Source organism: Triturus cristatus, chromosome 2_2 (assembly GCF_964204655.1).
Source record: "Triturus cristatus chromosome 2_2, aTriCri1.1, whole genome shotgun sequence".
In the NCBI taxonomy this organism is placed as follows: domain Eukaryota; kingdom Metazoa; phylum Chordata; class Amphibia; order Caudata; family Salamandridae; genus Triturus; species Triturus cristatus.
The window spans coordinates 76,158,995-76,177,379 of record NC_140582.1 but is presented as its reverse complement, the minus strand read 5'-3'; the positions used below and the strand labels follow the sequence as shown (position 1 = coordinate 76,177,379).

At 41.3% G+C, this 18,385-nt stretch overlaps 1 protein-coding gene across 1 annotated transcript in view; it reads left to right on the top strand.

The window, feature by feature from the left end:
• Positions 1-18,385, top strand: part of LOC146861885 (uncharacterized) — a 49,036-nt gene that overhangs the window by 5,633 nt on the left and 25,018 nt on the right. Inside the window, exons 2-3 of the mRNA XM_085641063.1 lie at positions 8,452-8,572; positions 17,833-17,943. Coding sequence (XP_085497189.1) covers positions 8,452-8,572; positions 17,833-17,943 — 232 coding nt within the window. The remainder of the gene's footprint in view (positions 1-8,451; positions 8,573-17,832; positions 17,944-18,385) is intronic.

Sequence of the window (18,385 nt, the reverse complement as noted above, 5' to 3'; positions counted from 1 at the left end):
CAAAAAGGAAAAATAATAATACCGTAGTAAGGTTATGGAGTGCCGCGAAACACGTTGGCAGTACAACATTAAAAAAAACAATTCTTGCACTTGATATGAATGGAAAATGACTTGAGATCTACAACACTGGATTTTGGAAGTAATTTTACGTTCCAAGTGAAGATACGAACTTGCAAAATGAAAATGGAGAACAAATGAAATTTATATTGTATTGAGATGTTCAACAAATAAACATAATTGTTCTTTAAGTAAAACAGTGTAATTATGTTTTTTCTTTTTGGACTCTCCACCAGTTCGTAATATTTATTGTTACAGTGGTTCATGAAATTCTGTTCCTAGTAGACTCGGGACCAAGGACACAAAGGGTAAGGTAGATTTAATTGAGGAGGGAGCAGAGTGCAGGGACCATGGGGGTGAGGCAAGTGAGGTGCTTCTCTGAGAATTCAACAGCAGAGAGGTTATATTTTGAGAAGGTGTTCCTTGAAAAGACAAGCTTTCAGCTCGATCCGGCAGTGGTGAATGGATGGGGGACTTGCCAAATTTACCTAGAATGGAGTTACATACCACTGTTGCTTAGCAAGAAAAGATTTGGTGTCTTATTTTTCCTTTTTACCTTTGCTTATTTCTACTATATTCTTATACAACAATGGCTTGCAAATTGAATTGCCCCACCGTGCTTACTAGTTAGGAGGCAAGGCATAGGTGCACAAACTACTAAAGAAAATGTAAAATGAGCTTTTTTTCCTGAAAGTGGGGTCGTTGACTGTATTGCAGAAGACCACTGTTTTAAGGGGTAGGGCACATCGTCTCTGGTGGAGTAGTATTGCATTTTGTTGTTGATGTACTTAAATGCTATACTTGTGTGTCATGCAGAGAATCTCAAAGGTGTTTCTAGTGAAAACGGGCAGGAGATTGATGGCTTTAGGGTTGAGGGGATAGTTTCCTAGGACTCCACTGCAGCAAACACTCTCGCTATGTTATTATGGACTACTTGGTAATTGGAAATGTTATATTAAGGCAGGTTTAGTTGATCGGGTTGGCATAGGTCAGTTACAAGTTGAAGGTAGTTCTCCCTATTACCAGAGGGACATAAGATGGTATAAATAGGGTAATTCACTGAAAAAGATGGAGATAGCTTTATCTGATGAAACTGCAAAATGCCCTTCTCTGTGGACTTAGCTGTTCTGACAATAGTTTTCTTGAACGTACGGAGAGATGCCCACTTAGCTGTCTGGCAGATGTCTAGGACAAGGACGCCTCGTGCTAACAGCTTTGGGCCAGATGGTTTTTAGCAGGCGCAAACCGGTTTTAGATCAGTTTGCGCACACTATAAACCTTGGTCCCATGTACTAAACCTATTTTTCGAGTCGCTAATCTTTTAGCGACTCACATAATAGGTTTTGCGACTTGCTATTAGGAAGGGGCATTCCCTTCCTAATAGCGACTCATGAGCCATGTATGAATGTTTTGAGATCGCAATTGCGGTCGCAAAACACTCGCAAATTACCACCTATGTCAAGTAGGTGGTAATGCAATCGCAAATTGGAAGGGGTACCCAGGGGACTCCTTCCCCTTTGCAAATGCATGCAGAAATATTTTTTAAGGGCAGGCAGTGGTCCCAGGGACCACTGCATTCCCTTTAAATGCAGTACGTTTTCCTTTAAGGAAAACAGGCTGCATTAAAAAAAAAAAAAAAAAAACTGCTTTATTTAAAAGCAGTTCCAGACATGGTGGTTTGCTGAGCCCAGCAGGCCACCATCCCTGGGAGGGCTAGCCATTCCCAATGGGGTCGCAAAGTGAGAGTGCCTCATTAATATTAACAAGCCTCCCATTTTGCGACCCCATTGCAAATCGCAATCGGTGTCTCTTACACTGTAGTACATAGTAAATTGCGACTCCCAATTTGCGACTCGCAATCGAGCAAAATTGCGAGTCGCAATTTACTATGGTCGTACATCTGGCCCCAAGTCCCTGGTGGAATGGGTATGCAGTCCCTGGTGGAATGGGTACGCAGTCCCTGGTGGAATGGGTATGCAGTCCCTGGTGGAATGGGTACGCAGTCCTTTAGAAGGCTACTTCTTCACCAGAGTATGACAGATCTTAATGCAGAGCACCATCCAACCCGAGATGATATGATTTTGCACACCCTTGTCTTTTTTGGCTCCGGCGAACCCCAGAAAAAAATGATTGTACACCTGGTGGTCTTTGGTACTATCGATGTAGAAGCTGAGTGCTCTCTTAAGGGTCCAAACAATGGATCCTCTCCTCATCCTTAGTGGGATGAGGTGGCAATTAGAATGCCGGCTGACTGATGGACTGGCGGACGTGGAACGGCATCACAACTTTTGGGAGAAAGGATGCCCTAATACCCAGAACCAGCTTATTGGTTAAGAAGGTGGTGTATGAAGTATAAACACCTAATCTGAAGCTCACTCACAGCTGTGCTGAAGAGATGGTGACTTGGAGCAGTTTTTGATAGTGAGAAGACATGAAGGACAACTGTGAGTGGCAGAATAGAATACACATCAGCTATGTACGGACAAGATTGAGGTCCCATTGGGGCATCACAAACGGAGATGGGGAAAACATATGTTTCAACACTATCAAAAAATGCATCACAAAAGGCGATTTAAATAAACAGGGCAGATCAGGCAACCGTAAGAAGGCTGAGACGACCGAAAGATAACCTTTAATTGTGCCCAGATTAAGGCCTTACTGGACAAGAAACAGACCAAATAATAAAAGATCAGACAGTTAGGCCTGGAAGAGTTTAAGCTGGTGAGTGCTGCTCCAAAGCACATATTTGTCCCAACAATAGTTTTTGTCTAGGGGCGTCTGACTGACAAGAGGACATCAACCACCTCTGGAGGAAGGCCAAACGTGTTCAGCTGTCGCTGTTCAATCTCCACACGAAAGTGGAGATTGCAAAGGCGAGAGAGCCTGACCATTCTGCTGCAACAGCAGATCCTCTCGGAGGGGCAGCCGGATCATAGGACAGATGCTCCAGCCCAGGTGTTCTGGATGCCATACTCTCTGTGCCCAGTCCGGAGCCACTAGGATGACTTGGGCTTGGTCTCTCCTGATCTTCTTGAGGCAGAACATGTCTCAGAGGGAGAGATGCCTTGGAAACTCCAATGCACAGAAGCATTGACATTGCGTTGTTTCATAACCAGCTGCGGAATCTGTTCTGACGTTAGCTGAGTTTGTAAGCAGGAACAGGACCATTGAATGATGTGAAGTAGCGGAACTCCACTTCATCATCTAATGACGAGGATAAGGATTTGGAGTGCGATGAAGACCAGCCTCAAGCGTGTTTTGTTGACTCCAGAACTGGAGAGGGATTGGGAATGAGCTTTCAACTTGGAGCAGACATTGGAGCAGTCACGGCGCTGTATCTCCTTGTGCTTGGTGATGTAAAGTGTCGCCGGAGGTCTTGGAGTGGTGGCCCGAACCAAACACTACAAGCAAACCTGGTGGGGGTCTGTCACAGATAGCTGTTTGTAAAAGTCCTTACAGGGCCGATAAACCTGTCGACTTAGCAGGTGACAGCCCTTACCCACTGTGGAAAAATTTGGAGAATTAGCTGACAAAATTCAATATCTGAGAGATAAGAGAAGCTCCAGATCCACATCTAAGTGTACAAACAGAAAGGATCTGACGTGATGCACAGGAGAGGTGCCTATATATTCCCCGCATGTCATTCCGTAACAGAACAGCGTCTGTGTGGAGCCACACAGTGCCTCTTTCTGGAACACCTCAGTACTACAAAAAAGGTTCCTTATCCAGTCATATGCCTAGGGAATATTCAGAAGGTGAAGAATCTGTGGCTAGAAGTCTCTTTCAGAAATGCTGAAAAACTTAATAAATATGTCCACAGAGAAATTATTGGCTCTCAGATAACAGAGACCCAACTGTAGTCGATAAGAGATGTAGAACTTAGGCTCATACATCAACCAGCCGAACTATACCTCAAGGGACACAGATCCTACAGGTATTGGTTTAAGAGAGCAGAGCTATCCCCAGAGTTGCACATATCTTACAAGAATTTGTTTGAGAAACGTTATTAAATATTTTCGTTGCTCATACATTTCATTGTGGTTCAAATATTTACTCTAACCAGGATAACAGAACAAAGTAATTACAAAAAGGAAAACATGGTAATTATTCCATTAATAGTACTGTACCAAATTAAGTAGTAACATCTATGTACATCATATCTAAAAGTTAAGATTTTATCAGATAATCATCTCTAAATATGACTTATATCTACATCACAAAAATTGTGTAATATGTTATTTCACGGCAGTCTGAATTGTGTCTAGTATATAATCTTGCACTCCCATCATCGATGAATCCTATGAATCGGATCTTTTAAACCAGCGTAGTCATGTTTATACCAACTTTTCCCCTTCAAATTTAAAATTATATCAAATGTATTTATTGCCATGCATTAGGTAATTAAAACTATTACATGACTAAAACAACATTCTATATAAAAGAACCCCGATTGGTGATAAAATGTGACATAGGAGCAATGCTGGCTTCGCTAAAATGATTAATCACATTACTAGTTTTCAGTACACATATAAGCTTGAATCCCTGTCTGAGCTTGTGTATTTTTAAGAGTCATAAACAATAACATTCAATGTTTGCATGTTAATTAAGGTCGTAAGTCTTGACCTAGTCTACATCATTTAGTCTTGAGTATAAACATCCCAAAACGTAGAGTGCATAGGGTGTGTGTGCCAACTTGGAGCATGTTGGACAATAACCCCTTGTCATTTTTACGTTTTGTCTGCACAGTGCTTGCAATATCTCTTGTATTTAAAAACAAAACTTGGAAGGGGCTTAGAACCCGCCCATTACTTGTCTTTACTTACCATTGGCTGGCCCCGTCACTTGTCTTACCATTGGCTGGCTCTCACGTCACTTTACTTACCGTTGGCTGGCTCCCATGTCACTTTACTTACCGTTGGCTGTCTCCCACATGCTACAGTTCGCAGATGTTGAGTCCCAGTGGCTTATGTTAGGTTGGTTAAGCACAGGGCACAGTTTAGACAACACGTGCCACATACTGCAGCAAGCTGTTTTTAAACAGGTCAAAGATTGAAGTTTCATTTCAGATTAAATATTTCAAAAAGAAAGTGCTTCTCTGATTGGTTGGCTCCCACGTCACTCTCATTTCCTTGCTGGTTAGCACCTCTTCATCTCTTCTGTCGTCGTGCCGGGGCCTGCACCAAGCACTGCTTCTGGTGGCCAGTGTCCCTCCACTGGCCACAGACTTCAGCAGCTACTCCTTTTTCATCTTTTTCACCAAAGCACTATCCGTTGTATTCCCACGGTTGTTTGCCCGACCTCCTCCCATGGCGTTGTTTAATCATCCGCCCTCCTCCAATGTCCTTAGTCTCATTAACTAATGCAGATCACTTGGAATAACATTTGCGCCTTTTATAATTTATGGTTTTATCGAGACCTTGTAAGGTATATTTGCTGTGTTTTATTAAATATCCAAATTATTTATGATGTACAACTGTATGAATATTTTTGTGTTCAGTTTTTAAAAACAAACTATTGTCGCTGTTGAAACTTGCTATGTGTTGGACGCACTGAAACTATAAATGAGACACTAGATCATATCAGCCATGTTACCTCAAAAGGAAAGATTCACACTGCAACGTTGATACCATTATTAGGTTAAAGTTGAGAGAAGATAAGCCTTCTCGCCTTTTTTCTACAGGTGACTTATGGGTACAAAAGGTGACAGGTACGTTGTGAAATTTTACAGGAGACAACCTGTTTTCAGCTTTGCTGCAACATTAGCGCAAGGGTGATATGGAACCTCAGTCAGCCTTTTCAGTAGCTCGCCCTCACCATGGCCTTGCATTTTCTCTTGGAAGGTGGCAGTAGTGGACTGTGTTAACAAAAAAGGTGTGAAAACTTAAGAAGCAAATACATTTTTCATTAACTCATGCTGTGTAAAAACCTTTGACATCCAGATCGAGAGTCTCGTTCTCAAACAGGTGGGACTCGTACACACGGCCTGGCAGACAAAATCAGAAATGTACTGTTATAAATGTCCTGGTAAGATTGGAACATATGGCTTAAAGAAAAAAAAACGCTATGACGTGGTCAAAGCTGGCCGCGTCGTGGCGCTTTTTTTTCTCACTTTAAGCCATGTTTGCATAGCAGGTCAACTGCTGTGCAACATGTATAAAACACAAAGCTAATAGATTTTGCATAGGCATAAAATATCGGCTTTGCCAATGCTTGTTTAGGGCATTGCAGTGTCCCTAGGGTCAATACTTCCTGTGGTTATTAAAAGATAAACAGCCTCATGCATCAACCCAAAATCCAGTCGGTAAAATACCGATTCGGTAATAGCTCCCGGTATTAAGTAAAAAATACCCAATCCCAATGCATCAACCCAAAAGCAGAAATCGCTATTTAAGGAATCCTTAAATAGCGATTCTTTAAATAGGGATTCCTTAAATACCGATTCCTTAAATAGCGATTGCATTTAAGGAATCCCAAAGTGAGATTCCTTAAATGCAATGCATCAAAGTTAAAAAATTAGCGATTTCGCTAATAGGGGGAGCAAATTACCATGAAGATGAACTGCATGGTAATTTGCAAAAACTTTGAAAAATGCACTTTTGTGCATTTTTCAAAGTTTCATGTTGCGCACACACATGCCCTTAGAGCATGTGTGTGTGCAACATATGTGCACATATCATTTTCAGGGGTGCAACAGGGTGTCCTTTTGACACCCTGGCACCCTTGAAAGTGCTCCCGCTATTAGCGATTCGGTAATACCGAATCGCTAATACAGACTGGCTTTACATTCATTCCTATGGGCCTCCAAGCCCATAGGAATGAATGGGTAGGTATTCCTTATTACCGATTCGGTAATAAGGAATATTAAGGAATCGCTATTTGAATAGCGATTCCTACATGCATAGCCTTTTGCTATTCCTTATTAGCGATTCCTTATTTTTCGCTAATAAGGAATCGCAAATGGCATTGTTGATGCATAGGCCCCAAAGTGCATAACGTGCTGTTCAAACTTAAAACATAATGGACAAATACACAGGATCATATTTTTGGACAGAAGGATATCTTTAAAGTCAGGGCTTCTAGAGCATATGAAAAGATAAAGTGCAGTAGTAAGTACTGTGCAAAACATGGAACATAACGGGCAATTTTACATGATTATTTTTTGAGACTTTACAGTATCACTGGAGTTGGTGCATCTAATACATATAACAATATATAGAATAAACCTATAAGTAGCAGAGCCAGAGTTCGAAGTCAGCTCTCGCACTACAAACTATCCATCTGATAAGTCATAGAACCACTGTACTGCAGAATTACGGAGCAAATAGAGAGGAACCATTGCAACCACGCCATTTTACAAACCGTGTCTATTCTAGATCTTGTTCAATGGAATGTGAGAAACCTGTTTTACAAACCGCATCAAGAATTTCACAAAACCCAAATTGGGTGCTACGTTTGTAGGTTTCATACACTCAATGACTGCACGCCACAAGTCCGTAATAACCTCATTCACACGTCTGAGAAAACTGACCTTTTATGAATCAGAAAAAAACCTTTATTTTGAAAAAAACTTTTATTTTTAAGTGAGCATCCAAAAAGAAGTGATCATGAACTGCCAAGAAATCTGGAGGATTGGTGCTATTCCGGTGGTTTAATACAATCTGTTTTCTTTAAAACAAATTTGGTGTGTAAACATAGCCTCATCTATCTCCAGAGAGTAATGTAATATGGTTCATGCATGTGATATGGCTTTACCCACCCGAAGAGGCGTTCTAAACGTATCATGCAGTTAAGTAGTATTGAGAGCATGGTATTGCCCTGTTCTGCTATTTGCCATATATCATGAAGGATAGGCACAGTGACAGAGTCTTTGTGTAAAAGTGCAGGGTTCTTTTTAGAAGGGCAGAAAGGTGTGCATGGCATAAGAGTTATAGTTTAGCCTGAATAATGTATTAATTGCTACAAAACTCTGTATGGCCATTCACACAATATGATGGTATCCAGAAAGTCCAACATTGCATTAATATTTAAAGGTTATGAATGTGGGAACCTTTGGTAAACCTTACAGGCAAAATCCTTCCTGCAAATCTAATAGAAATACAAACTTGTGTGTGTTGTACATGTGTTTCCTTACTAAACTACAGTGATAGTGTTAGACCACTTACCCGTGTTTTACAAAGATCACAATTTATTAATCTGCATACCGTTTTGCTTCAAATATGAATTTCACTATACTTATGTATTTGCGCACCCATACACACACAGAACTAACATGAAGGCCAAATAATTAAATCAGCCAAAAAATGTGTTAGAAATTATAATGCCTTCAGTCTCTATTTTGTTTTACTTTATGGTGTTCCTGAGCAATTGTTTTATAATTTCCTGATTACAACACAGGTATCGTTCCACGATGTGTCTGCCTATTTCTCTGAAGAGGAGTGGAAGCTTTTGCATGAGTGGCAGAAGAATCTTTATAAAAATGTGATGAATGAAATTCACCACGCCCTGATCTCTCTAGGTACAGTTTCACTCTCTTTATTTGTCATATGTGAGAAGCTTGTCTTCACCTTTTTCTGTTTACAATGTATTTACATTTTATGCTTTTTTCCTTTTACCATAAAGCTGTGTGCACATAACGTAACTATATAATTAAGCAATAAATTCCACAATTTATTTACCATCAAGCAGTCTTAGGGTCACTTTTAAATGAAAGCAGAGTATTATCTTTTTATTAGACAAAACCCAGAAATATTTGCAAGTGTGAGCTTTTCAAAAAGAAGATATATATCTTACCTGAAACATTTTATCTATCTTCTTGACTTAATCTTCACCATGAACAACAGATAAAAATGGACAAATTGCTGTACATAATTTGATAGCATTTGGCAACTAAGGCAGCTGAATGACGTCTTCGATTATACGCTATATCTCATATTTCAAAGGTACGATTCTCTGACCTTCAGTTTACCAAAGTGGACATCCTATCCTTAGTTGACAGTATGTGATCATTAAGGTAGCTGAATGTCAGATCCTGTTACATGCTACTCCTCATATTTCAGAAGTACAGTGATGTGAGCCCCAGATTAACACAATAGACATTCTCTTACCTGTGTTTAGAAGGAAGAATCTAGGTGCAGGTCGGAGTCAGGCAGGCATACACTTGCAGCAATCTCTTAAAGTGTCTTTGAGTAAAAAATATAATTCTTTGCCACACAACCCAGGTGATGTGACAAGCCTAGTCCATAAAAGTTATTCTTTGTTGTGCATTATTCACAGAGCCTCCTGTGACACAGGGCTGGAGTGCCTCCAAACCAAGCTACCCAGACAGCCTGAGCATGCACTGTGAATTAGGCATGCTGAACTCCTATCAAAACTACCATTCAGCAGAAGAAAAATGTGAGGCCCTTGTAGTAGACCTATGGAATTTTTCTTCTCCCCTCCTTCCTTTAAGGCTCAGGAGAGGTCGACATTCCCTTCAAAAATGTTTTGCAAACCTTGATACTGACTTCCGGTCAAGATCAGGGGTATAGCTTAGTCAGTGAAATTTCGAAAAAAGCAGTGAGCCACAGGGTGAATGTTTGAGGTGACACTTTCAGACTGGGTTGTTCCCATTAGGAGTAGGCTCAGTACTGATTTTCATTAGTTATGCCTCTGGGGGTTATTTAGAGTTTTGCGGACAGGAACTGTGTTGCGACTGAGTACTATGTCTGCCAAACTCAAAGTCCACCAGCCCGATTTTTGAGGCAGGTTTTACGCAGACTGAGTAAATTTAACTTAGTCAGTGTAAAACTTCCTTCGAGGGCCCAATGGAGTAGAGGGCCTTGAAAGAAAGCCATTCAACCATCCGCCCTATCTAAAGTGGGAAGTCGGATAGCTTTTTTTAAAAGTGTTTTTTTTTTTTTTACATGGCCCATCACCGCCTGGTATATCCTGGTAGTGAGAGACAGTAAAAAAAAAGGTTGACTGCGGTTCCTGTCAGTGTAAAGAGAAGTCCACTGGGCTGGCAGACATCTCTACATTTTGTGGGAGTAAAGGCAGTAAAGTCCTCCACCAACTTGTCTGCCTTTACTCCATATGCTGAATCCTAAAGCAGGACCTCTGTCTAAAGTGGCACAGTGGACGAAAAAAATAGTTTGAAATGCTACCCAGAGGGATTGCCAATGGATAGACTGTTTACAACAGGAAACAACCTTAACACGGATTTTTCACCGCGATACAATCACGGCGCAGTCGTTACAATGCAGTGCCATTACAACTCAATTCGTTACGACGACTTGCACTAGTTGGCGCTCTAGACTAAGGAATAGTATGATTTACTATTCCAACACCTTCCCTACTGTTGCACACACTGGAGTTGGCATTAGTAAATCTTACTATTCCGAAATCTGGGGAGACTTTCATTTGGTTACTGAGCTTGACCGAATCCACAAAGGCTGAAGAGCAAACTGGATGACATGGGGTTTGTAGGAGCATGAGGGTACCTCCATCTGGATTACATTGATTACACCTGCCATTCTAACTTCCCAACAATATAATTCATGCTTTTATTATATTTTCATCTCCTACTCTCTGCTGCAGCTTTTTGCTAGAGCGGACATCTTTGATATTTTGATCTCAGATCACACCCACGTAGAGACAATATGGGACAAAAAGGTGTCCACAAGGAAGTGAAAATGGAGATTGTGGGCAGCCTGTTCTAAAACTCAGTTCATGAAGCTATTGTGGCAAAGGGCATTAATGTATTTTTCTGAGCTAACTCTTCCTCTGACACCTCTCAAACTCACAATTGAGATGCCTTTAAGACAGCAATGCGTGGATTGGCCATTCGTGGCATTTCTAGGGACTTAAGATTGTTGCAAACAATATCACAGCAGAGCTCAGGGCTCTGAAAGCTGAGGATAAGTGGAATACTTCTTACACAACTCAGTGCCATCTTGCCATGGTAAGGGGTCAACTTATTGTCTACAGAACAAACAGAGCAGAAACACCCTTTTTAATGCTGGGTTCTAATATTTGTGAGAACGGAGACTAGATTGATGCCCTCCTGGCTAAAACGTTTACATTTACAGACATCACCAGAAGAAGCCGAATGATCATTCTCCTAACAAGACAAGCACAAGACCCTACATGCCTTCTTCCAGTCCCTCAGTTCATGAGGGAAGGAAAGTCAGGAGGATATTTGACAAGAACCTAGAGGGATGCCTGTTGCCTGCTGTCGGGGTAGTGAAGGAGGATCCTTGGTTAAGCCCAGAGATATATCTGAGATTCGCAATGCCCTAAAATCCATGCACCCCAACAAGATGTCAGACCCAATGGCGTTCCGATGTCCTATAAGACCTTCCTCGCCTGGCTAAGTAAACCACTTGCCGCCCTCTATAATATCTTGCACACAAGGGAAACCGCCACCATATGCAAGGCTGATGTGACTCTTATCCCTATGTGTAAATCAAGGAGAACTAGCTTTAATGTCGGTGCTCCTAGTGTATGCTTGTACAGGGGAAACACATTTGTGTTTTTAGAAGACCCTCACTCACCAACCTAATTGGTGACATGCTTCATCATTGGGTCCCACTCAAGGTACCGAGTGTACCTCGGGTGTGCTTCAACGCCTGAATACAGCGGAGCAGGTTGTGTGCAGTGCAAGTGAATGGATATGAGTAAAAAAAACTGCCCAGAGGGTCCCAAGTAACAAAAAGAGGTTATTTTAATGTCTGGGCCCTAGGCAGTAGTTAAAAGCAAGAAGTGGATATCAACGGAGGTTATTAGTAACTCCAATATCCTTAATGGTCAACATGTTTCAGACATGCTCTCTTTATTTGGCTGGCTTTCGTCAGGACCTTATGTGAATGGGTGTTAAGTTGGTGGTCTAAAAAAGTGGTATATTCAAGACCATCCATGTGTCGCACATGCTAAAGTGCGTTATGTGGTAGAGGATAGTTTCCTCTAACGGTGCATTCCTGAGTGGAAAGAGAAACACACGACAAACATACAACCAGAAAACATTTAGAGATGCTAATTTGCAGCACAATGTAAAAGGTGACTTTAGGAGCGAGGTGTCCGTGCTCTACACGGGTAATAACGTAGGGAGGACGGAGCATGGTGTTTTGGTGAATGTATTAAACGCTTTGTTTGTATGCGGTACCATGTGGTAGTCGATGCGTAGTATACATGGTGCATATCAATAAATATAAATAAAAGGTAACGTAATGGCGATGATGCTTACTCAGAAGTTATGTGAAAAATGCCCTATAAGTTCCGTTGTGGGGGTCCGACCTATTGTCACACACTGTGCGATAAGGAAAAAGAAGTACAGAGCTCACTTAAAGACTTATGTGTCTTGAGGATTGAGAACTCCGCTGTCATCGATTCGGGAGGCACCCCCTGTTGTCAAAAGACCCACTTCTTCAGAATCAGAGGCCCGCTTTCGTACCTACTTCGGCCGCAATGGAACTCCAATGATGTGTGCCTGGTGCCGGGCAAGGGTTTAAATACACTTGGAATGATTCCAGGTGCCGGCAATCTTGCTTGAAGAGTAGCGCCTAGGGAGTAAAGAGAGAAAAAAGACGCATGCACGTGTTGTGTTGTCTACGCGTAAAGTTATATTGAGACTGTGGACTCTCAAAAAGTCTCAAAGGGATGAATTTTACAAATTATTTACACGATGTGTAAATAAATATGATGGCTGACTTTGTAAGGATTATATCACAAAACTGGAAGAAAGACTATCGCTGTCATGAGGGCTAAGCGTGTGAGTGTCTCCTGCAATAGCGCACATTGGCGATATCATGGGGAAATAAAATGTGAGTTACAGAGATTGTAATATTGACACTGGGTGTCTGTCACCTGGCATCTGGGCAAAAATGGCTACGGTGATCCTGGTCTTGTGTAAAGATTTTTAAAATGATGCCTAATTATTAGCGCAGTGTTCATGGCGTGTATATGCAAAATCATGCACGGGGAGGGGGATTAGTGCTTAATGTGTATTCAAATGGATCCGACTTTCGTCACATGTGTGATGTTCATGATATGCGGGGCTTATACTGGGCATACTGTATGCCAGGCTCGCACTGGTGCTCACACAGGTGCTAGTGCACGCATTGGTTCAGGCTATTCCGGGGCTTACGTAGGGCAAACTGTGCACAGGGCTCACTAGCTGACTCATGCTGATGCCGGTGTGCGTTAGTTCAGACTATTCTACGAGATATTATCGTTCAATCCCGTTGTGTGGGTAGAAAGTCGGTATATCCAATGCTGTTCTTTGTGTAAAAGTATCCTGTTGTTGGTGGGGTTCTGGCAATCAAGTTGTTCTATCACAGTCCACCTCAGGACTTTGGGTGTGTGTTCTGCCTGTATGAAGTGGTCTGTCAATGTGCTTATGTTCTTTTTGCATCGTATTGTGCTGCGATGTTCTACGATACATGTTCTTACTTTGCGACTAGTCATGCCCACATAGCGTAGACCGCACATGCATGTAATAAGGTAGATTACATTCGATGATTTGCAGTTGGTGTGTTTGATCTGGAACCAGGTTTTCCCTGTCTCCAGGTGCAGTGTTTTGGTGGCCTGGGTGAGGTGGCAGACACTGCAGTCTCTGCACCGGTAGTGACCCACTATACCAGGAAAAACCCATGCATTGAGTATCGTGTTGGGGGCTTGTGTCCTCTGTTTCTTTTGCCTGGTGGAGACCAAAAGGTCTCGCAGGCTGACTGCTTTTTTATAATTCTTTTTTTTTTCCCTATGCCAGCGAAAAAGCAGGAGCTATGCAGACCAAAAAGCACACCTAAACACAGATCCTGAAATCTTAATAAAAATCCTTACAAATAGGCTAGAAAACTTTGTTAGGCTTGATTGAGGCAGCCCAGTTTGACTTCACTTAAAATAAGCAAGGGAAATGAATAGACCATTTTATGAACAAAGTTGACAGAAAGGGACTCCCTGCTTTGCTCCTCTTATTAGGATGTGAAAAAAACATTTGATAGGGTGGCTGGAAGTTCCATCCTGGGAAAAAGATGTTTGGATGGACCCTAGTAGGACGTAACATTCCGAAGGTGACTATTCTAGTAAATAGACATCTCGTCCTTGCCATCCCTCCTCCAGAGGGAATCTAGGCAGTACTGTCCACTCTTCTGTGGTGGTGGAACTGTTTCCCATGTGGACCTAGTCCAGAGCTGACATCTAGGGCATCACTTGTGCTGGAGAGAAACACATTCTCTGTTATTGGACGATATTCTGCTTGTTTTCATAGACCTTCTGGCAATGCTTGAAAGTTTGACCAGTTTGAGCGAGTGTCTGCTTCAAAGTCAATAAACCAAAAGCAGAATTCTTGAACCTTAACATCTCCCAAAAAGGGTGTCATACTTATAGTTTTCTTCTATTTTTCGATGGTACAGATGCTATTAGATGCCTCCTGCTGAACCTTACCTGCAGGCTGGAATGAGGCCACCTGGCCAGTTATCCATCATTATATCTACAAAGACCTTAGACAGTGAAGACACCTTTGTATCTCCCTGCTAGCACCTATATAATATTCTAAGAATTAACATATTGCCTAGGATCCTATATGTATTCCAGTCAATCCCAGTAGGTATCCCCCTAACTGAAGTACAGGCCATGCAAAGGCGCCTGATGAAATTTGTTTGGGGTGGTGGGTAGGGAATCATACGATTCAAGGAAGATTCTGATGACCCCTAGGGACAGAGGTTGGGTAGCTTGTCCAGACCTCCTACAGCACTACAGAGCGACAAATTTCATCTCGGTGTCTTTCTCGAGTAGATGGTTAGAGGGAGCGATAAGAAGTTGCTCTTCAGGGATTGGGTGGTAATACGGCTCTCGCTATGGGATTTACTTTGGTTATGGAAAGCCACGCATCGACACCATAAAGCCTAACTGTCGACCCTTTTTAAATCTGGACTAGAAATATGGGATGAAATCGTTGAAGGGGGTGATCTAACCTCCTTCTGATGCCAGCATATTCCGATTCTCCATAATCCTGATTTTGATACACCTGTGAAGGGAGACACGTTTGAGCATTTGGGAAATGAAAAGTGCAGAACACTAGCAGAAATGTTCTGACAGGACAGTATTAAATCATCCCTGCAGAGCTAGGCAGATTACGATATGCTTGAATCAGATAAGCAACACCACTGCCATCTTTTCCACTGCACACTTCTAAAGCACTATAAGTCACCAGGCCTATCACATGCGTTGAAAAACTGGTCTGTTCTCACTCTGGTTCCAGAAGGCTTATTTCCATTTGTTGGGGCCCTGAGTCAAGGTGAGCCAGTCAGAAGATGGCAATAACAACAGAAATAGAAAATAGAGTTGAAGAGAGACCCTGCAGTTTAAAAGTGGATCACACTCTGGCCAGACTTCCCCAATGCATTTTGGAGAATCTCCCATAGAGAGTCAGCATACAATATGAGGTTCCTATGATACAGAATGACAGTGCATCTGCATGGTGTCTTTCTCTCCAGACAGATGCTGAAGATGCCTTGGAGATGGAGGATCTCCAGTTCATGTCTGGTGGTCCTGCCCTGTTATCCAGGCTTTCTGGAAGAAGGTCCTTAGAAACATTAAAGGTACCCTCAGGGCTCTGATTCATGCTGATCAAAGGTCACTATTCTGGCCTTCTGCAACAACCTACTCCAGGAAATTGGATCCCAAGATTGGCCTTTTCTTGTTCACACACTAAGCATGGCCAATAACTGATAGCGCTATTGTGTAAAGAAAGAGGTTCCACCCATAGCACTTTAGACTTTGGTTAAAACAATTGTGGCAGTTGTTCGTAACTGAGTTGCTAAGGTACAATCTTGGCCAAATTGAATACAATTTATTGGCAGGATAAACCCTGCTTGTACAATACTTCTCCAAACTCACACACTTTTGCTTTTCAACCCTAGATTAGGGCACTCCACCCCTTCTACGTAGCTCTGTTCAGCACTGTGTAATCCTTAACCCTGCTTTGCATACACCTGGCAAAAGTGCTTAGAAAGCAATTTGTGTTCCTGGTGAACCTGGTATAGTCCTTGTTCACTTTAGTACCCATGAGTTCCACCCTACACACTGATTCCACGATTAGTGGATAGTCAAATGTATTTTTCTGTTCTCCTTGCTCATTTGGATGGATATTTATTTATTCCAGAATGTCTAATGGTGGATTTCTGTGGCTCATAACATTCAAATGTCATGTGTATTGTTTATCATAATTCAAATCAATCAAGAGAATTCTGCAAAAAACATCAGCGTTCGATCAAAACATAAAAGTCTTATTCATGGCAAATCTAATGGATCACAGCTTCTGGAAGCTGAAACCTGAAGGCCCACGAAGAGGAAGAGGTTGTGTTACTTACAGTTGTGGGATTGCAACTGAAGAACAACTAATGGCCTGCAGAGGGTAGGGTTGATAGGTAGAGTGCAGCCCACAAGACCGCTTTGTCCTGAAAGCTCAGATCATATGACAAGAGAGGAAAAACTATGTTGCATGTTTGCTACACAACATGTTAGCAGGACCATGCATCCCAGGGGATGATCTAGAATTAAAGCCATTAATAAAGTAAGCCCTCTGGACATAAATAGTCATAGTAACTAAGTATGAAAACGTTTAGCCCACTGCTACGTAGATCTTCTTGCACTAGAGTGGTTTATGTTGGTAAATGTACATTGTCACTACTCAGTTTCAATATAGACCAGTTGGGGAGAGATTTTTCAGACGTACTGTTTGCACATATATATAAGATTGGTGAAAAAAGTTCAAGCAGAAGAGTTAATAGATGCTGAAACCTATACCTTTATTGGTGTATTCTATTATTTTAGGATAATCTCTATCATGTTAGGTTCTGTCTGTTTCTATGAATAGTGTCCACATTTGTGTATTTTCTCCTTATTCTTGGAGATTTTGGACAATAATATTTCCCTTCATTGAATCCATGTTTCATCATAATTTTAGAAGCTGATGTGTATTTTTTTTATATTTAACTCGCCACTCTTATACATTGAAGTAAGCTTTCAATGTTTCATTCATTTAAAGTTGATTGTTGTGTGTATTGTGTTTTGGAGTTAGTATTTGTAAAGACCATCCCCATTTTCAAATTATTTTTGCTCTGCGCGCTCTTTCCAACACCTGGTCAGCTTCATCAAATTACATCGCATCAGACCACTCAATGACAACCCATAACACTCCATCTCATCTTAGAAACTGTGGGTACAATGGTGCTATCACTTAGATAGTCTACATATAGTGGCGTCCAGATTGCGGGATCAGGGACCATGTTGGCCTGAAGAATAGATAAGGCAATGTGTCCCTAGAGATAAGAATCAAACAACATGGCAAAAATACAGTCAATAAGAAGTTAGGATTGACTCGAAAAAGGAGTTTGAGATCAGTAATTTTGAAAGGACTATAAAGGTTTATTAATCTTTTTAAGGCACATGATGCACATAATGCAATCTTTGCCATGGTTGGAGTTTGAGCTTTAGATCTGATCAGACACTGGAATCTGCTATTTCCTGCTTTAGTTAGATGATGTGTTTTTTTTTTGATGTGTTTAACTTAAGCTCTGTTTGCCTATGTACATTTTTTTCGCATAGGCCTCTTTTTGCACACCTTTACCCATTGTATCTTTCTCTTTCTCAGTATATCTTTATGTAATATCCTTTATATATTTGTCTTTGCACTGGTTTTTTATATGTTTTGTCTAAATGTATACTACTTTTTAGATTACATGCTGCTTCGAGAAGATCTGTATGTAAATTGTAATTTTCTGTTTATCCTTTTACTAGGTCCTCTCATTACCACCACCATTGTTTCAGTAAGAGCTAAAGAAATTGAAGATCTGTGCCCTGTGAACAACCAAGATTTGAAGAGAAAGTGCAGTTTTGACCTTTCCCCACGTGAGTGAGATATACACCAGCTGGGAGTCATATATATATTTCACCAAATAACTTCTTCTTATGGAAATTGAAGTGACCTGCCGCAGCCCAAATATTGAAGCGTGATAGATTTTATTAATTGCAGCGAAAACTGGCTTGTTCGCTGCACTTAATAAAATCTATCACGCTTCAGATATTTAGGCTGTGGCATGTCTCTTCAATTTTCATAAGAAGAAGTGATTTTGTGCATTATTAGAGAGGTTCGCTACCTCGCCGTGAGCCTACCGTCACATATGGCAGGAGAACCAGTGACTGTTGGCTGTGTATATGTGTTAATATATATAATATATATATATATCTCACACACAGTCCTCCTCAGGTCGAAGAGCAAACACGGGGCACACTTTTGTCGAGTTTTTTGCACTTGAGTTTATTGGGTTAATAATGTTGACAATAAAAATCA